This window comes from Manis pentadactyla, chromosome 7 (assembly GCF_030020395.1).
Source record: "Manis pentadactyla isolate mManPen7 chromosome 7, mManPen7.hap1, whole genome shotgun sequence".
Taxonomy (NCBI): Eukaryota; Metazoa; Chordata; class Mammalia; order Pholidota; family Manidae; genus Manis; species Manis pentadactyla.
This window is the reverse complement of record NC_080025.1, coordinates 25,461,113-25,481,198: the sequence shown is the minus strand read 5'-3', so window position 1 is coordinate 25,481,198 and position 20,086 is coordinate 25,461,113. Positions and strand designations below refer to the sequence as shown.

Here is a 20,086-nt window from a genome sequence, read left to right as displayed (position 1 = left end):
AGGTCATCTTACTAGGCAAATTATCAAGATAATAAAATCCCCAGTAGAGCGATGATAGCAGCACCTTATCACAAAGATCAGTATGGTAGAATGACTTAGTCCCCATGAAGCATTCAGACACATAGTAAGTACTCAGCAAATAATGTGTAAAGAGGCTGCTGGATTAGCCTTGAGTAACCCAGTGGGTGGCAGTCTGGAAATAAAGAGCAACTGGTGCTGAAACTATAATGGGCATCAACATGTTCAACTGTGAGCTAGAGAGGAAAGGGTTCTCCTGGGCCCCAGCCAGGAAGGACCCAGGGGCCCTGAGAGGCAGTTTCTGTGTTCTCCCAGGGACTGAAGAAATCTTCTAAAACAAGTTGCTTAGGGTTGGCCTTGCCAATAGGATCCTTGGATTAAGTGAAGTATAATTTGTATCTTTGTAGTTGTGGAAATTAGTCCCACCTCCGACTTGTTATTTCAAAAAAATTTTTTGCTTGTTTTTTTCAATGAGTAAATGCCATTGGAGGAGCCATTTGTATTTTTGGGAGGATGACTTTAGGATTTCAAGCTGAGATAAAAAGTTTAAGAGCTAAATATAGCTGATTTAAAAAAAAACAGTAAGGAGATCATAACTTACAAAGGAATTTTGTGGCTTTTTCCAAGAACAAATTTGTGAGCACTGCCTAAATCTAGATGGAACTTGCACTGGTTTCAAAAGTTGTGAGTATCAGTTTGCCAGTCTTTACTGGAAGTGAACATAGGCAAGAAGTAAATGAATGACTGACATTTATTGAGCATTTACTATGAGCCCAGCATTGCGCTCAGTGCTTTGTTTTCTCATTTGTTTGATCTTCATGCCTGCCTGTCAAGTGAGTACTATAGTTAGCCTCAGTTTGCAAATGAGGAATGCCAGGTTTAGAGAAGAAAGTAATATTCACAAAAACACACAGCTGGTAAGTGCTTGGATTGGGATTCTAACTCAGGGCACTCTGGTTTCGGTAGGGTGCTTAAACCTTGCCCTGTGGTTCTAGCAGATGTAATCCCCCTTGATTTAAGCCATTTCTACTTGAAGAGTGCTGTATTTGAAAGTAGATGGAGGGAACGGTACCTTTATAGCACGAGGTCTGGATGCAACACTGTTAGGCATTTTGGACAGCAGAGGTCAGAGGATGCAAAGGACACCTGGCTGGAGCGCGGTGCAGGGGCATCTAAGCAGGCACTTTCCTGCAGACCCGGCGGGAGAAACCTTACGAAGCTGGTTGTCTTTACCCTTCTTGGTGCACCCCAAAGCCCCCCAGGCCTTGGGGTCCCTCACCCCTTTTCTTCAGGGCCCTCAGTCCCTCTCTGATGAGACAGAGAAGGTCCCAGCGGTGGCCTCACACCCAGCCCGGCTCTGCACCCAATACCCTCAGTATCCTGTATCCGAAACTAATCCCCTTATTTATTGTCCATCAAAACGCCCTTTGACCAGTGCTGGACTTCGGAAAACCACTGGAAAGTGATCAGTAAATGAGCGGATCTTCAGGTACAGCTCCAGGGAAGACAGTGTTTTGGAGCAGGGAGGCTCCCCGGTGCTGCAGAACCACATTCCACATGTGCTCCCTGCTCCCTGGCTGGAAAGGCAAGCTCCTTCTGACGGCCAGGTTGCAAGCTCTTCATGTGTTACTTGAGAAAGAAACCGCTCATCTGAGTTCTCAAAACATTCATGGTACGAACTCAACTGCGACAGCCCTAGGTGGCGGTGTGACATGGCTGATGTCATTCCTTAGTGCCCAGAGCCCCCGTCTGTCCTCTTCTCCTTCCTGGGGGCCCCTCTTCCGCTTCCTTCCCAGACTTCCCTTCCCCCTCCAGCAAGCCCCTTAGGCCCTTAATTCACTCAGCAACCTTAAAGAACATTTCTCCCAAGTGTGGGTGTGTTTACAACAAGAATCAAGTTGTTTTGCTGGAAACAAGATGATAATGGAATTTAGGAATCAGCAGTTTGGGGAGAATTTTAAAGGATTTGGGAATATAGGTCCTTTTCGGGCCTCCCCAACCCCCCACTACAAACCACACTCATGTGGGGCCCATTAGTGGTTGTGGAGGGTCCACGTTAGTGATGGGGTGGGGCTCGGGGAAGGGAGGAGGTCTGTGGTTTAGCCCAGGCCACCCAACGTAAATGGGGCGGGGGCTTCTGTAGCTCAGCACTTTCAGCGCTGGAGGGGTACTGAGGCTATTCTCCCCTGAGCTTCACCCTCTCTTTCCAAAGAGAGGTTCCAAAGAGATGGAGGCAGACAGGAGTAATTGAAAAAGCAGCCATGATGGGAACAAAATGTCCAAAGTGCGGGGGAGGCCCGTCTTCTTCACTGTTTGACACGGGGCTCTCCTGGACCCTTGGAACGTTCCGAAGCTTGGCTGTCTGGCTAATGATTACCATCTGTGTGGCTGCTGGCAGCCAAGCCTTTGCTGGGCCTGCCAGTCAAGTGGCCAGGCGAGGCTGGCCAGCTGCTGCCAGCCGCCGAGGGCCCCCGAGTTTTCTTCAGGAAAAGCCGGATGCCCGCTGAGTGCCGAGTCGGCCGCTGGGTGAGTGGTTCACTTTTCTGTGGGCATCTGGTTTTCTGGCCTCTGGCTTTCTGGTTTTCCCAGCTTGCTTGTGATCCGTCCACCCCGTGAGTGAGCACGGCCGGCTCCTTTCCTCCCAGTGGCTCCGTATCCGGCGTGCACTGTGCATCCGTGCACAGATGCATCGTGGAAAAGAGAGGCCGGCGTGTGCTTTCGTAAATAAACAGCTGTCAGGACTCTAGGCACGTATCAGCCTCAGCCTGGGAAGGCATTCAGTCTGCTTCTAGAATCACGAGCATCAGAGTGAAAGGGATCTCAGAGACTTTCTAGTCTAAACTCTTCATTTTACAGAAGAGGAGAATGAGGCCCAGAGAGGCAGCAACCTCCCAAAGTCACAGAGCTAGGATTCGCGGGACCCTCTGCCTCACGGACCCACTCTGTTATGGGGATGGCATTGAGGAGGGGTTCAAACTTCGTGGGTGCTGGGTATTTCCATTTCCCCTGTAAATCCACCCTCCACCCCTCTCCACTCTCCCCTGTGTCCAGGAGCCTGACCTGAACGCCTCCCTTGCATCTGACTTCTAGATAGGCCTGGGCAGTGGAGGCCACTGGCAGGAAATGAGATGGAGGGGAGAGAGTGACCAGACGGCCACAACTCCTGCCGGACCGTCCTCCCCACACGGCTGCGCCTGTCCCTGACCCTGTAGGCCTAGGGTAGCGGCAGGTCTCCACCGTGCAGCCCCGGGGAACTGCACTGTCTCCAGCTCTCCCACACCCCACTCAGACCTTCGGAAAGAGTCCCTTTACTAAACCTTCAAATTGGAGAGTATTACCAGCCATGGTCCTGACTGGTATGTGTGGGTGGTTTTTATTAGAGAAAGAAAAATCTGTATGAAAGGAAGATGACATTTAGGAAGGGGGTGTATCAGTTTCCTGTGGCTGCCGTAACAAATGGCCACTCGCTTGGCTGCAAACCACAGAAATGGATTCGTTCACAGTTCTGGAGGCTGGACATCCAAACTCAGTATCACTGGGCAGAAGTCAGGGTGTGAGCAGGGTCGTGCTCCCTCCAAAGGCTTAGGAGAGAATCTGTTCCTTGCTCTTTTCCATGCTGGTGGCTGCCACCACTCCTTAGCTTGTGTCCACCTCACTTCAGTATCTGCCTCTGGAGTCACTTGGCCCTCACCTCTTCTCTGTGTGAACTCTGCCTTTGTCTCATTTAGGGGCCACCCAGATAATCCAGGATAATCTGCCATTTCAAAATCCTTAATTTAATTACATGTGCAAATAAGATAACATATTTGCAAATAAAAAAACATTTTTTCTGAATAAAGTAACAAAGGTAGGTTCCAGGATTTAGGACCTGATATCCTTGGGGGTCATTATTCAGCTTATTCTGAAGACTGACAGAGACACAGGAGAATTACTGCAGAATATATATATATTTTTTTGGTATCATTAATCTACAAGTACATGAAGAACATTATGTTTACTAGGCTCCCCCCTTCACCAAGTCCCCCCCACATACCCCTTCACAGTCACTGTCCATCTGCGTAGTAAGATTCCTGCAGAATATTTTTTAAAGGCTTTATTTCTTTAGAGCAGCTTTAGGTTACAACAAAATTCAGAGGAACGTGCAAAGACCTCCCATATAGCCCCTGCCCCCCAATATGCACAGCCTCCCCTGTTATCAGCACCACTCACCAGAGTGGTCCAATTTTTACCAAGGACGCATCTACACTGACTCGTCATTATCACATGAAGCCCATAACCTTAGAGTTACTCCTGGTGTTTTACACAAAGTGGCTTAGGACAAATGCATAATGACCCTTATCCATCATTATCTTCTAGGGTGTGTTTTCACTGCCCTAAAAATCCTCTGTGCTCTGCCTGTCCATCTCTCCCTGTACTCCCCTGCCCTGTACTCCCCCTGCCCTGTACTGTCTCCCTACTTTTGCCTTTTCCAAGTGTCATACAGTTGGCATGATACAGTGTGTAGCCTTTCAGCTTGGCCTCTGTCACTTAGCACTATGCACTTGAAGTTCTTCCATGTCTTTACATGGCTTGATCACTCATTCCTTTTCAGCCCTGAATAATATTCCATTGTCTGGATATACCACCATTTATTCATCCATTTACCTACTGAAGGACATCTGGGTTGCTTCCAAGTTTTAGTGATGAATAAAGGTGCTATAAGCATCCATGTGCAGGCTTTTGTGTGACATCAGTCTTCAGTTCCTTTGGATAAATACCAGGGAATGCAATTGCTAGATCATATTAGTAAGAGTATGTTTAGTTTTATAAGAAATGGCTGAGCTGCCCCCCAAAGTGGCTGGGCCATTGAGCATTCCAACCAGCAATGAATGAGAGATCCTTCTGCTACACATCCTCACCATAATTTGGTGTTTGTCACAGTTCCAGATTTGGGCCATTTTAAAAAGTGTGTGGTGGTATTTTTCACTGTTTTAATTTGTACTTCTCTGACAATGTGTGATATTGAGCATCTTTTCAAATGCTTGTTTGTCATTTGTACAGCATCTTTGGTAAGTTGTCTGTTAGGGTCTTTGGCTCATTTTAAGTCAGGTTGTTTATTTCTTTATTGTTGAGTTTTAAGGCAGAAAATTTTAATTTTAATGAGTCCATCTTATTGATTCTTTCTTTCATGGATCATGCCTTTGGTGTTATATCTAAAAAGCCATTGCCACACCCAAGGTCATCTAGATTTTCTTTTATATTACTTTCTAGGAGTTTTATGGATTTGATTTTACATTTAGATCTGTGATCCATTTTAAATTAGTTTTATGAAGGGTGTAAGGTCTGTGTCTAGCATGTGGGTGTCCAGTTTTCCCTCACCACTTATCCTTGCTCCATTGTATTGCCTTGCTCATTTGATTATGTTTATGTGGGTCTATTTCTGGGCTCTCGAATTCCACTGGTCTATTTGTCTAATGTTACGCCAATACCATACTGTCTTGATTACCATAGCTTTATAGCAATTGAAGTTGGATAGTGTCATTCCTACAGCTTTGCCCTTCTCCATCCATACTGAGTTGGCCATTCTGGGTCTTTTTCCTCTCCCTATCTACTTTAGAATAAGTTTTTGGATATATATGAAATAACTTGCTGGGATTTTGGTTGGGATTGCATTGAGCCTGTAGATCAAGTTGGAAAGAACTGACATCTTGACAATATTGAGTCTTCCTATCCATGAACATGGAATATCTCTCCACTTACTTAGTTATTTGATTTCATCACCCAGGTTTTCTAGTTCTCTTTGTATAGATCTTCTGTCTATTTTGTTAGATTATACCTAAGTATTTCATTTGTGGGGCTGACAATGGAAGTGGTATTGTGTTTTTAATTTCAAGTTCCTCTTGTTGATTGATTGCTGGTACATAGGGAAGACTCATGTTTTCTGTTGTGGAAGGTTATTAACTATTGATTCAATTGCTTTAATAGATATAGACCTACTTAGATCATATAGTTTTTCCTGTATGAGATGGAAGATTGTGTCTTTTAAGGAAATGGTTCATTTCATCTACGTTACCAAGTTTGGGGGCATAGAATTATTCATAGCCTTTATTATCCTTTTAATTTCCATGGGCTCTGTAGTGATGTCTGCTTTTTCACTTCTGATATTGGTAATTTGTGTCTTCTTTCTTTCTTCTTAGCCTAGCTGGAGTCTTTGACCTTATTGATCTTTGCAAAGACCCAGCTTTTGGTTTCATTGATTTCCTCATTGATTTTCAATTTCATTGATTTCTGCTCTAATTGTTATTATTTTTTTCCTTCTAATTAGTTTGGATTAAACTTCCTCTTTTTTTTTTCTAGTTTCCTAAGGTGGAAATTTAGACTGTTGATTTTAGATCTATCTTCTCTCCTAACATATATATTCAGTTACACAAATTCCTCTCAAGTACTACTTTGCTGCATTCCACAAACATTGATATTGTGTTTTCATTCTTATGTAGTTCAAAGTATTTTAAATTTGTCTTGAGATTTCCTGTTTGACCCACATTTTATTTAGAAGTGTGTTGTTTAATCTCCACATATTTGGGAATTTTCCAGCTATTCCTGTTGTTGATTTTTAGTTTAATTTGATGTGGTCTGAGACATTGTATGATTTCTATTCTTTTAAATTGCTAAGGTGTATTTTATGGTCCAGAATGTGGTCTACCTTGATGAATGCTCCATGTGAGCCTGAGAAGATGTATATTTTGCAGTTGTTGGATGAAGTATCTATAGACATCAATTATATCAGTTGATTGAAGCTGTCATTGAGTTTTTTTCTTGATAGCCAGATGACAATGAACAGGGTAAAAGGAACTGCAGTAAATAGGCCTTTAGTAATGTGATGGTGAGGTGTGTGGAGAGAGGAAGCCTTCAATAGCCCTATGATTAGGTCAGTCCTTTAGTGAGCCTATACCTCTGGACTATGAACTGCACAAATGTTTGTCAGGTGCTTTTTCTCCCTCCATATGTGGGACAGGATGGCTACAGTGGGCTGTAGTTTAGTATTTCCATTCCCCAGGTCAGTTAACTAGTTTCCCCTCAGGCTTTGTTAAGATGGATGGAATACTCCTGTGTGTTTCAAAATGGTTTCTTTCCCAGTTCCCCAGCTGGATGCCCAAGGGATTTTTCTGTTATTTACTGTGGGAATCTGGTGGAATTCCTTGAAGTGAATTTTGCAATTCCCCCCATGACTGGATCCCTGGAGTTTTTAACTCTCAGAGTGTCTGCCCTGTGCCTCCAGTGATTTATTAATTGCAGTTTACCTTGTATCTTACCTGAGGGTTCAGCCCCAGGCAGGTTCACTATGGATTCAGTGAGACCAAGAAATGACAATGGAACATTCTTGGGGTAAAAGGGTTTATACCTGGCTTTATTATCATGATGGTAGCTTGAACACTAGAATCACACCTGTATCCAGCAGTCTGCAGGTCTGTAATCCCCTCCGTCTCTGTCTCCACCCAGACAACTGGGCAGAGCTTTTTATACAGTGAGTCAGTCAGTAATAGCTCATTGCCTGTGGGTGTGGAAACAGTAGCCTAGTGGGAGGCCACTGACATCATCAAGTAGTTTAAGGTCAGGTGAGGATCCTGGCCATGGGAACTTCCATTTTCCCCATACCGCAATTTGGTTGCTGTGGTGGTCCTGATTTTAAGTTTGTGCTCTGGGAAGCAGTGACTTCCTGTATTCAACTGTTTGTCTCTCAAATCTTGGGTGCAGTGGTTTGCCCTGTGTCCATCTGTGGGTAAAGTGAAGGTTCCTATGGTCAGGATTCTCACCTGGCCTTGGTCGGCTAGCTCACTATGCACGTGTGGGCAATATGTTGCTATTGACTCTATTCTATATAAAGAGCTTCACCCAGTGTTCTGGGTGACATGGTGACATGGCCATATGGCTGCACAGCTGCAAGAGAGCAGAGACTGGAGTGGTGGCAGTGCTGAGGACAGAGACTGAGACGGCTGTGGGAGCAGAGAGGCCCAGAGGCAGTGACCGGCTTGCTGCATGCAGACTCACTCTGAGTGGACAGGATTCTAGTGACTGACCTGCCACTGTGGGAATAAAGTTGTGTATAAACCCTTTCACCCAAGGGCATTCATTTGTCATTTTTCAGCCTCATTGAATCTCTAGTGAACTTGCCCATTGGCAAGACACCATCCCTCTCTTACAGAAGGAGAGTTTTTGGTCTTTTCAGTTTGTTCAGCTCTTTACTTGTTACTAGGACAGAGTGGTGACTTCCCAGTTCCTTATCTGTGGAACTACAGAACCCCAGAACAATTCTAATGGCACCCATAGGACTTTCCAACACCAAGAGGGGACCTTGATATGTACAAATTAAAGGAAAATTATTTGGGAGGTCAGAGGAATCTCAGGATGGAATGCAATCTGTGACAAAACAATCTAATGTGTTACAAATGTATGAAACACCTTCACTAGGGAGCTGTGGGGGAAAAGATGCTGGTCGAAGTAACTTTGGATATAAGTGGAGTTGTAAGACTAAAGGCAAAAGAAACTATACTTAAGCAGTGTCATTTAGCTGATAAAGTTGTTTCCCATGGGAGTAGGTGGTAACAATTCTAATACCACAATATATGTATGTTGTAGTTGAGCAATGAAGTAAATGGATGTCAGATGGTTGGGGCCAGGTTTCTCATTGTTGGAAAATTACAGATAAGCAGAGGGAGGTCTAGAAAGATCTACATGTTAATGGGTTAGAACTGGAGACATGAGTATGAATTCATGTTTTGCTGGATCTATATTCGTACAGAGATATTTATAAATGTGTATATATACAGAGGTTAGTATACACACATATATCTTCTTACTCTATCAGCTGAGAAAGCCTAGAAGCAACAGGATCTCCTCACCTCCTAAATAGTTTTTCTTTAATTTGCACACATTAAGGTCCACTCTCTGTGCTAAAAGTTCTATAGCTTTTGACAATGATGTAGTGTTATATTTTCCACCATTATAGTATCACATATAGCATAGCTTCATGCCCTGAACAGTATCTCCTGTGCTTGAGGCATTAAGGTTTACTGAAGAATAACACGTAGGAAAGGAAAGAGAATGGAAGAAAGACTGGGTGGGCAGCCTTCAGACTGTGATGCAGTTCGGTCTAAGTCTCTGCCAGGCTGTGATGGGGAAGCCAAGCAAAGATTACCATTAGAGGCGTCCCGCATTTGGCAGAAACGGTCAGGTCTTAATACTACCACTTTGCTCAGCCATTGGCTGGAGATTGCCAGCTGGAAAGTTGAGGCAGACCCTGAAGACACAGCCAGCCAGAGGGTGTCAGCTAAGCCCATTCCTCAAAGCAGGGCTGCTAAGTCCTCTCTTGGAGAGGGATCTAAGTCTGTGTCTGCTAGAAAATCCCAAGCAGAGGTTGGCTGACCATTGGTCAAGAATGTTGAGCAGAGGATTCCTGCATCGGGTGGGATTTGGAATCAGATAATCCCATTGACCCCTTTCAGTTCTGGGTCCCAGGATTATCCTTCCTCCTGGTTCATGCAAGTTCCCCACTTCTCACATTCATTCCCCTGCTCAGGCCCCTGCTTCCCTCCTTGCACCAACAGTCGCGTGCCCTGCTCTGTCCCAGATGGAGGATGAGAGCTCCTCCTGCTTCCCAGGAGCTATTCATGGAGGTGCCCAGGAGCCATGGGATGGAGGCTTGGCTTCCACTTCTGCTGCCCGCACCTTTTTAGATCCCAGATACTAAAGAGAAGTGGTCACGGGCAAGGTGGACCCCTGAGTTGAGTGTAGATAAAAAGCTTGTGAGTACAAGCAAGAAAGTTGAAAAATTCACAGCAGAGACTACCCAAACCCAATCCTGATCCTATGCCACCAGGCCTGGAACGTGGAAAAGAAAACCAGCAGGACGCCCCTCTCATCAAGGCATTTACCAAACCTGGCAGGTAAGGTATTTTCACTTTCTTCCATCCTGGCTCCCATACCCATGGGGTCCCTGGATTTGCATTTGTGAGAAGGTGGAGTACTTTCAGCCTTCCTGGGGAAACTGGCTGTGATGTCTGGTGCTGCTTTGTGCTCTCTCTTCCTCTCATTTAACCTGCTTGTGGTTCAAAGCCTGTTTTATTCTTGTAACTTGGCAGCTCTGTCTGGCTCACAAATGTCCAAAGATAAACAATGCAGGTCTCTACATGACCTCTTAGGACAGTCCTAACATCTAAGCCAAAAGACTATTTTATATTTTCTTTGTTTCTCGTAGGAGATTTCCTTTGAATGTTTGCTCCTGCCACGCGGTATTTTCAGGCTCCAGAGACCCTGTCTGTCTCGCCCAGCCAGAGCAAAGCAGGTTTTTTTTGTTATATTCCTGCTGCTGTTTTTATGTGATGAACCATGCATATCGATTTTAATTCCAAAAGCTTACAAATTAAAGTGCTTCCTTAAACCCAGGCCCTCAGGACTCTTGCCAGCCTTCTGGTTTTAACGTCCTCTTTGTCATTTCTCAGTGGAATGCCTAAAGCCGGAACTGGCTGCATCAAAAGAGTGGAAATAAAGTATTGGTGGGTGAACTCTCCTTACCCTTCCAACCACCAGGACCACAAAGTGGGGTTGGAATCCATGCTTAAGTACCTAGAGTTGCTCCAGGTCACTACCCCAAAGTTAGATAAGAACCAAAAAAGTGCTAAGAGTTAATATTCCAAGAAGATGTTTGTGGTCACTGAGTCCAGGATGTTTGAATTATGGGCAGGTTCTGTCTCTGCAAACAATGCCAGGGCACAAAAAAATAGCCCGCTTAAAACAATATCAGTAAAAAGCACACAAAGGGTGTATTGTCCCTGAATCATTCTGTAGGAATAGAAATGACAAGTAAATGAAATAAAAAACAAGAGGTTTGTTTTTTTTTTAAAGCACTTTCATTCTTCTCCCTAAGAGTACAGATGGAAAGTGTGAGTGACGGTTGCATCACCTTGAAACAGAGGAACAGACTTTTCTTTTTTGCCAGAATTGTGCTTTGCTAGCATGGAGTGTAAGAGCACAGTCATATACAGAGCAACTGGTGGAGTTACAGAGGGATTTCTGGAAATTAAGCCTTCAGCCAAAGGCATTTGGCTGGAAACTTCCACTGAAACCTTGTCTTGTGAGTAAGCATGTGACTTTCACCTGACTTAATTTTCTTCAAGGGTTCCAAGGCCAGGGAAAAGGACCTGGTCTGGGTTTTCTGGTGTGTACGCCCTTCTGAGTAAATTGAGAATAAATTCAAAGATGAATCACCATAAATTATTTCTGTCTTCGACACTGAGTAAAACTGGGGAGGATTTTAAAGTAAAAAAGTTTTTTATTTTCTAATCAAAGTAAGAGTTAGGTCATCTTGCTCTTTGACTTCAGTGTGAATGAAGGAAATAAGTTTCTGCAGTGTGTCACGGCCTTGCTTCATTACATAAATAGAAGAAGGTGGAACTAGATGGCTGCTAAGAGCCTTTCCAACTCTGTTCGAGGAATCAGTCTCTTGGTTTTGACATTTTTGTTATGTTGAGACAGAATCCGAACAATGACATGAGGTGGAATTAGGGTATAGCATTGCAAGAGGGCCATCTTGAGGCTGGTAGCAGGCCTGAGGCCACTGCCCCCAAATCCATTTTTGCAAAGATGATTTCAGATTTTTTTTTGGTATCATTAATCTACAATTACAGAAAGAACATTATGTTTACTAGGATCCCCCCTTCACCAAGTTCCCCTTGATTTCGGATTAAGGTAGACATCAAGGTGGGCATTTGTATATATTTGTCCGATGAATGAATGGATGAATCACTCAGGACAGGATTGAGGTAGATGAGAAGTCATTTGGAGGACGTTTATTTGGGGTAGGGCATAGATTTGAGTGGCAGTGGCGGCTGCAGGAGGTTCTACAGACACAATCAGCTGGAGCTGAGTGTCAGGCCTGGGACTTATTAGGTTAGGACTAATTTACATGCACTCTTTATCTGTAGAGTAGGTAGAGTGATTACTGACAGGCTGCTAACTAATACAGTTCTTCCAGGTATATGTAGTTTGACTACAAGATAATAGGCTCTTTTTCTCCCCCATTGAATGACCAGAATATTGATTAGGATTTGCTTTGGCTGAGTCTTACAGAAATCCAAAAAAAAAAAAAAAAAATAGTGGCTAAACAATATGTAAGTTTATTTTCCTTTCACATAAAAGAAATCTGTAGGTAGGTGCTCCAGGGCAGGGGCAGGCTTAGCGGCTCCAAAGTGTCATGGATTCAGGCTCCCTCACCCATAGGATTAAGGATGGCTACGTGAATTCAGCTATCCCATCAGCATTCCAGCCAGCAGGGAAAAGAAAGAGCCGAAACAAAAGGAGGGCTTGCCTCCTGCTTTAGTCTGTCTAAGATGCTATGACAAAATACCACAGAATGGGTGGCTGATAAACAACACAAATTTATTTCTCATGGTTTGGGAGGCTAAGTCCAAGATCAGGGTGCCAGTGTGGCTGCATTCTGGTGGGCCCTCCCCTGGCCCACAGCCAGCGCCTTCTTGCTGCGTCCTCACGTGGTGGACTGGAGCCTCCTTTATAAGGTACTAATCCCAGTCTTGAGGGCTCCACCCTCATAGCCTAACACCTCCTGACGGCTGCATCTCCTAATGCCATCATCCCTGAAGGCTGGATTTCAACATACGAATTTTGGGAGTTAGGATTTCACATATGAATTTGGAGGGGATATAAATATTTAGACCATAGTACCTCCTCATTCCACATTAATGATACTTCCTGGAAGTTCAACTTGACACTTCTGTTTACATCCTATTGGCCAAAACTTAGTTACCTGGTCACAGCTAAGTGCAATGGAGATGGGGAAATGTGGCTTTTATTCGTGATAGCTAAACATCAGAATTATTTTTTGTTCATTTTATTCAGAGAGAAGGGAAGAACAGATCATCAGGAATGTTAGTCTCTGTCACCTTGAGAAATTACAGACTTACCCAGCCACGCAATGTTTCCATTGCTCAGCTCTTTGGTCCTTACCCCTTAACATTGTTTCCAGGGCTCATAGCAAAGATTTTTCAGAATTCCAAATGAATTTCAATCCTGTGGAGGTGGATTTGATTTTTGAAAGCAGGCCAGGGTCACTCAGGACAAATCTGATGAGTAAGGTGGGTGATTAAGCTGAATGTCACCATTTCATTAGAACAATACATGGGCATCTACCTCTGAGTATTATAGACTCTTCTGGGTATCATGACCATTCTTGCAGAAAATAACTCTTAAACCTGAATATAATATATAAAGCAACTACCTGAAGGTACTGAAGAGAAAACAGAAGTAGATAAATTCTGGTGTTGCATATCAGCTTGGAGAAGAGGAGATGGGAGCCATCCAAGTAAGTCCCCCTTGGCCACGGCTTTTAGCTTGAGGCTGTGTGGTCCATACAGTGGCTTGTGTAGTAGAGGGGCAGACACAGAAAACTCTAGTCTTGTGGTTTTGGAGAACAAGAAAAGTCAAGCCAGGAAATCACAGATACAAAAAAGTAGGGGCACTCCAAAGGGAAAGAGCCAAAGAGGGGAATCCCAAGCCAAATCTCTGATCATCCCCTGACCCACACATGCCCAGAACACACTCAGAGCCGCTCAGCTAGACCTGCACTCAGACTAAGCTGCGTCCAAGAGTCAGAGTTTGCAATTCAAACCCAACAAGATTATCTGCTAAAACCAAGGAAAAACAACTCATCGGAGAAAAATAAGGGATCTGAAATCGCCACAACTTAGCCTTCAGGATGTCCACGATGCAACTTACCGTGGAGAACCATGAAGTTGGAACACATTCTTAAGAGAAAAATCAATCAATTCTAACCTGGAATGAATAAAATGTTGGAATGTAAAAGACAGGGGTTTCAAAGTGTTTTTTTAGTTTTAAAAGATTTTATAGCTATCCTCAGTGAAGTACAACAATTAAAAAAAAGAATAAAAGCTTGTTTTCGATGAATTGAAATCTCAGCCAAGAAATTGAATATAATAAAAAAGAGCCAAACGGAAATCACTTCTTTTGTTGCTCTCTTCCTACTTTTTCAAGATTTTTAACATTTTGCCTGACATGTGCCTTCCTGTTTACTTGGTGTTTGCCTAGCATCTTGTATCTGAAAATTTCTAACTTATTACATTTGAAAAGTGTTTATCATTTCCATCTTCTCCCCTTCTGGGATTCTAAGTACATCATCTAATGTGTCCCTGAGATTTTGTTCATTTTACTTTTGATCTGTTTCCTCTCTTTCATTTATCGTGACCATTTGGCTTTTAAGTGAGTATGGTGAATTTTTTTCAGAAATTGCACTTTTCAGCTCTACAATGTACAGGAGGAAGTACATTATTAACTGTAAAAGTTAAGGATATATTTTATAATTTATTGGTCAACCACTGAAATTAAAAGTCTGTATGATACTACAGTGGTAGATACATGTCATGATATATTTGTCACAACTCAGGGAATGTAAAACACCAAGAGGGAACCCTACTGTAAATTATGGGCTTTGGGTGATAATGACGTGTAATGTAGGTTCCTTGGTTGCAACATATGTACCACTGTGCTTTGGGATATGCTGATACTGTATGTGTTTGGGTGCAGGGGATAAACGGGAACTCTCTGTCCTTTCTGCTCAGTTTAACTGTAGGCCTAATGCTCAAAAAAATAAAGCCCGTTTAGAAAACAAAAGACATACTTTAAATATAAAGACAGAGATAGATCAAAAATGGATGGAAAAAGACATACCATGTAAATAGTAAGCACAAGAAGGTTGGGGTGGCTATATGAGGATCAAAACATTTTCTAAAATATTTCTATTTAAAATTTTATTTTAAAATGTCTATTTTAAATTTTAATTTCTATCCTAAAATATTTCTACAAGTAATTTCTTAACAAAATTTCTGAACAAAATAATTTCTATTACCAAAGAAAAAGAAGGGCACTTCAGAATGGTGAAAGGGTTAATCAAAATGACCTAAAAATCCCAACACTGTACTCCATAGCAGCTTCAAAATAAGTGAAGCAAAAAGTGACAGAATTAAAGGAAAAAATAAGCAATCATAACTGGAGATTTAATGTCTCTCAGAAATTGATAAACAAACATCAACAGACAGAAATATCTTAACAACACTCTAAACCACCTTGACCTAATTGATATTTATAGAAAACTTCACCCAACAGCAGCAAAATGGACATTCCTTTCAATTGCACATGAAATGTTTACCAGAATAGACCATATTTTGGACCCTAAACAAGTCTCGGGAAGTCTTCAAAGTTACCTGGCTGCAGTGGAATTAAGTTAGAAACTAAGCACAGTAGGATAACTAGGAAAATTACAGATATGTGGAAACTAAACAATGCAATTTAAGTATTTGCTGGGTTAAAGAAGAAATCAAAAGAGAGGTTAGAAAATGTATTGAATGATAATGAAAATGAAACAACAAAATCTGTGGGATGCAGCTATACTAGCATTTAGAGGGAGATAATTTCTAGGTCTGAATGCCTATCTCAGAATAGAAGAAAGGTCTGAAAGCAATTATCTCAATTTCCACCTTTAAAAACTAGAAGAGGAGCAAATTAAACCCAAAAAATCAGAAGGAAGGAAATGATAAAGATAAGGCAGAAATCAATGGACTAGAGAACAGAAAAAAAGAGAGAGAAAACTCAATAAAGCCAAAAGCTGGTCATTTTAAAAAGCTAATGAACTTGATAAACCTTGAACCTGACTGACCAAGGGGCGGGGGGGAGATTTCCGCATGAAGAATGAGAGAGAGAGAGAGAAAATGCCAGTACAGACCCATCAGATGGTAAGAGAATAACAATCTATTATTATCTTTATTTCTAAAATAAACCAGCTCTGAGATAAGCACGTAACTTCCCAAGACGGCTACTTTGAAGGGTGATTTGTCATGATTGCTGGAGGGAAAGAAATTCATGTTAAACATAAGCTTTGTAATTGAGACAGAACTCTTTTAAATACTGGGTACACCACCTACCTTTCTAAACTCAGTTTCTTCATCTTAAAATGAGGTGCACAGTGTAAAAATTAACAAAGAATAGCTTAGAGGCTAAGCTCTATGTTACAGTTAACAAGAACCTACTGTTCCTTTCATTTCCCAGTGCAAGGACGACTAAATGTGGCTACTTTTTTTGTCAATCATCAAGTAAATTCCCTGGTATTCAATAAATGACTGTTCCTATCCCTCCCCAGCATAAGTAACATTCTGGAAGTAAGATTTACCACTGAAGGGTGTATTTTGCAACCTTAGGGGCAATCTCAAAGTTCAATTTCCTAAAATTTTCTTTCCTTACTGTTTTTACAATGGTCAAAAATTCTGCCTTACTGGCAGAATTGTAATGTGCAAACAGAAACCGTAACACCAGGTATCAACTATTACCTCTTCTAGACCCCATCACAGGCCATATATCTCCTTGGACCCCAGTGGGCCATCATTTTCAGCAGAGGACTGCACAAAGCGGGCTTCCTCCCCCTCCCTTCTCTCTTCTTCTTTGCTCACATTAGGCAGAAATTACAGGTACCATAAAATAGCCAGAAGGTTTTATTCTCCCTTTGTTCCATATCAAATGCAATACCAAGTGGTGTCCCACTGTTACCCCCTGCCCTCCACTTAATGGAGAACTCAGCTGTGTGAAGGGTTCTGAGCCCAGGAACTGACATTACTCACTCAGTCAGCAGGTCAGGTGACAGCAGAGTTGTCCACAACTTACAGCTGACCTTTGGGTGCTCAACTTCAGAGCCACACCAAGGAAGAGGCGGTGTTTCTGTTTAATTTTCCTCAGAGCAGAGCTTGTGATAGCAAGGTAACAGTTCTGCGTTTTCACTAGGCATGCCTAGGCCTTTTATTTTTGTTTTCTTATTGCAATATAAAAAGCAAGGAGGATTTTAAACCAAAGGACATTAAACAGAAGATTTGCAGACATCCCATGGTCTCTGCCTTTGTGGGAGATCTGCAGCCAGTCTCTGGGGTGGAGAAACAGATCTTGGCTCTGCTTGCCCGAGGACAAATCCTACTGTGTTGGGAGAAGAGGGGTGTTCAGGGCTCTCAGTTCCATCCTGGGCATTTTCCCTGAAAAGCCCTTGTAAAGTTTACTTCCCAAAGACAAGATTTCCCCTTCGAGGTCTCCACTCCCTTGGGTCTGGAGCCGTCCTGAGCATGCAGCAGCCAGAGCAGCAAAACCAGTAAACGCAAGCACCTTTACAGGGACGCCTTTGGGCCCCATGTGGACAATGTTTCACATTATTTTGCAGCTCGTTTCCCCCTCATTGCCTCAATTTCTCTGCACTGCAATAGGCTTCACTTTTTTCCTTGTCTTTGGAACCATTTTGGTGACCCTTTCCTGGGCCTTTCTGCACTAATAGTGATAAAATTCTTCCCAGGAGCCCACCGTGTTTACCAAGGAGGAAGAAAACTTCCCATAATTAACCTCCCATCCTGTTGCTTCCCCTTCCATTTCCGCTTGGAATGTAGACCTGGGAAGACCCCTGGGGAATAAAGACCTTCCTCACTGGAAGAGGCTCACTGTTCCTCCCAGGGGACCACAGCTCTGACAGCGAATGGCATGTTATCAATAGCACCTCCCCCACCTTGCCCAAGTATTCCAGATAGAATGTGGGAAGAATCTGAACTTTAAAAAAAATAATAATATGCCAAGATCAACTTTTCTTTAGCTGTTTGAAATCCTTCCCACAAAAATCTCGATTCCCAGTCTCACTATACTTTTATCAATTAGTGGCTATCAGCCCTCTGCACACTCTGCTGTGTTGTCTAGAAGGTGGCCCATCCTGAGCCCTGGAACCCTCTGGCTATAGTAGAGTGAAGATAATGTATCAACAGGAAGTCAAAATTTGACATAAAAAAGAGATCCATTGCAAATACGTCTCTATTGTAAAATTTCCAATCTTTCTGGAAACATTAAAATATACCCACATCCACCTTTATTGCCTCTAGCTTCCAATCAAGAATGAACTAATGTTGAAGATCATTCTGTGTGTTTACCTACAGGCTCACTTATTCACTCAGCAAATATTTATTGTATATAAGCGAGGATACAGGCACTGTGCCAGTCAGCTTGGATAGAGATAAGAAAGGGTTCTTGGGATTAAAGAACTTGCACGCTAGTGGAAACTGACAAATGAAGAGATAAGTACAAAATATGATCAGTAAGGGCTATGTTTGCAGAATTAACAAGTGCTATAGGAACACTGGGAGGGAAAATGGTAACATGCATGTAGGATAAACGCATGTATGGACAGTTATGGGTGTCCACTGTGTGCCAGGCAGTGCTGAGGAAGGAGAGAGAACAAAATGAATCCCCTGCCTGCCCTGGGTTTACTCTCTAGTTAAGGAGGCAGGTAGTATCAAAAACGATGTAACATCAGGATGCAGAAAGCGTTGTAGAGGGGAGGCTTGAGCTGGGTCTGGAAGGATAAACAGGTGTTAGCAGAAAAGGGCATTCTGATCTGTGAACAACAAAACACTGGGGTGGAGGAGAGACAGCTGGGGTGGAAGAGGTGGGAGACAGCGGTGGGTGAGAAAGGGCATGAAGTACTCTGAAAAGGCATCCTTTAGGTGACTTGGGTGGATCACAGGTACCATGGGAGGGATAGGGTGCGTTTTTTTCCCCCCCGAGTGTTTGGAAGATAATTCATTGGTTGTCAGAACTAGAAGGGACAGTAAGAGTAAGAGGTACACAGATGACTTCTCTCATTTGTGGAGTATAAAAACAAAGCAAAACTGAGGGAACAAAATAGCAGCAGGCTCACAGACTTCAAGAAGGGACTAGCGGTTACCAAAGGGGAGGAGTTGGGGAAGGTGTGCAGGGAGGGATAAGGGAATTAAAGGGCACTATAATTTGCAATCACAATATAGGTAGGTCACGGGGAAGGCAGTACAACACAGAGAAGACAGGTAGTGACTCTATAGCATCTCACTATGTTGATGGACAGTGACTGCAATGGGGTGTGGGGGGGTGTGTACTTGATAATATGGGTGAATGTTGAAACCACAATATTGTTCATGTGAAACCTTCATAAGACTATTTATCAATGATACTCTACTTTTTAAAAAAAGGTACAAATGGACATAGTCCCTCATTTAACAGATGGAACACACTAGACGCGGGGAGGGTGGAGTAGCTTGTCTAAGGTCACCCAGCTAGTCGGGACACACCAGGATTAACTAAGTTGTCTGCACCACAGGCCTGAGAAGCTGCGGGCGGGAGGTGGTGCCCGTCTGCAAGGCAGCCCGCGCCCCCGGGGCTGGCACACAGCGCCCCCTACTGGTGCTTCTCTGCAGAGCGGCCCGAGGGTCTCGTCCCGCCGCTGCCCCTCCAGCCGCGCGCGTTTCCCAGGAGCGCCGCCCCTCCCGGGGGCGCGAGGGCGCCGCCTGCCGGTCCGCGGGGCCCCGGGACGCGCCCAGGCCTCCTGTCCTCGCCACGGCGGGGCTCCCCGTCTGGGAGGAGGGCGCCCGCTGCCCGCGCCCCTGGCAGCCCCGCGGCCCCGGCGAGGGCTGGCCGCCGCGCAGCATGGGCGGAGAAGTTGGCAGCGTCCCCAGCAACGCCCTTTCGCCTGCTCTCCCGGCGCCGGGACCCCGAGGCAGGGCTCCGCCGCACCCCGCCCACCCGCCGCCCCACCCTGCCTCCTCCGTCCGCGCCTCCGCCCGCGCGGGGCCAGGTCAAGCCGGCTGCCGCGGAGCACGGGCGGGCGCAGCCGGGGCGCCGCGCTCCGAACTATGGGAGGCGCCCACTCTCAGACCCCGCGTGGCCGGGAGCCGGCCGGGGAGAGGCCCCCAAGACCCCGAGAGACCGCGTGAGTCCCAGAGCCCTCCCTGGGCCGCCGGCCGGGGGTTGCGTGCCAGCCCGGAGTAGCAGCGCACGAGCCTCTGTCCCCAGGGCTGGGAAGGTGGGGGGCCCGCGCGCGCCCGCGGGAGCGCAGTGACTCCGAGGTCGGCGGGTGCAACATCCCGTCCGGAGTTCCGCCCTCAGGGGTGCCCTGGGGGCGCCCGGCCACGACCCCACCGACAAAATTGCGCCCAGGCAGGGCTCCTGTCCTGCGCCT

At 44.5% G+C, this 20,086-nt stretch overlaps 1 protein-coding gene across 6 annotated transcripts in view; it reads left to right on the top strand.

The window, feature by feature from the left end:
• The first annotated feature begins 2,353 nt into the window (after positions 1-2,353).
• The window catches only part of TACC1 (transforming acidic coiled-coil containing protein 1), a 98,917-nt gene continuing 81,184 nt past the window's right edge, over positions 2,354-20,086 (top strand). For 2 of the 6 annotated variants that reach the window (XM_036932158.2, XM_036932154.2), the window contains exon 1: positions 19,655-19,837. In XM_036932158.2, coding sequence (XP_036788053.2) covers positions 19,761-19,837 — 77 coding nt within the window. In that variant the 5' untranslated portion in view covers positions 19,655-19,760. Of the gene's footprint in view, positions 2,545-19,584; positions 19,838-20,086 lie in introns of those variants that run through there. The other 4 variants (XM_036932159.2, XM_057505187.1, XM_036932156.2 and 1 more) reach the window with 4 other exon arrangements.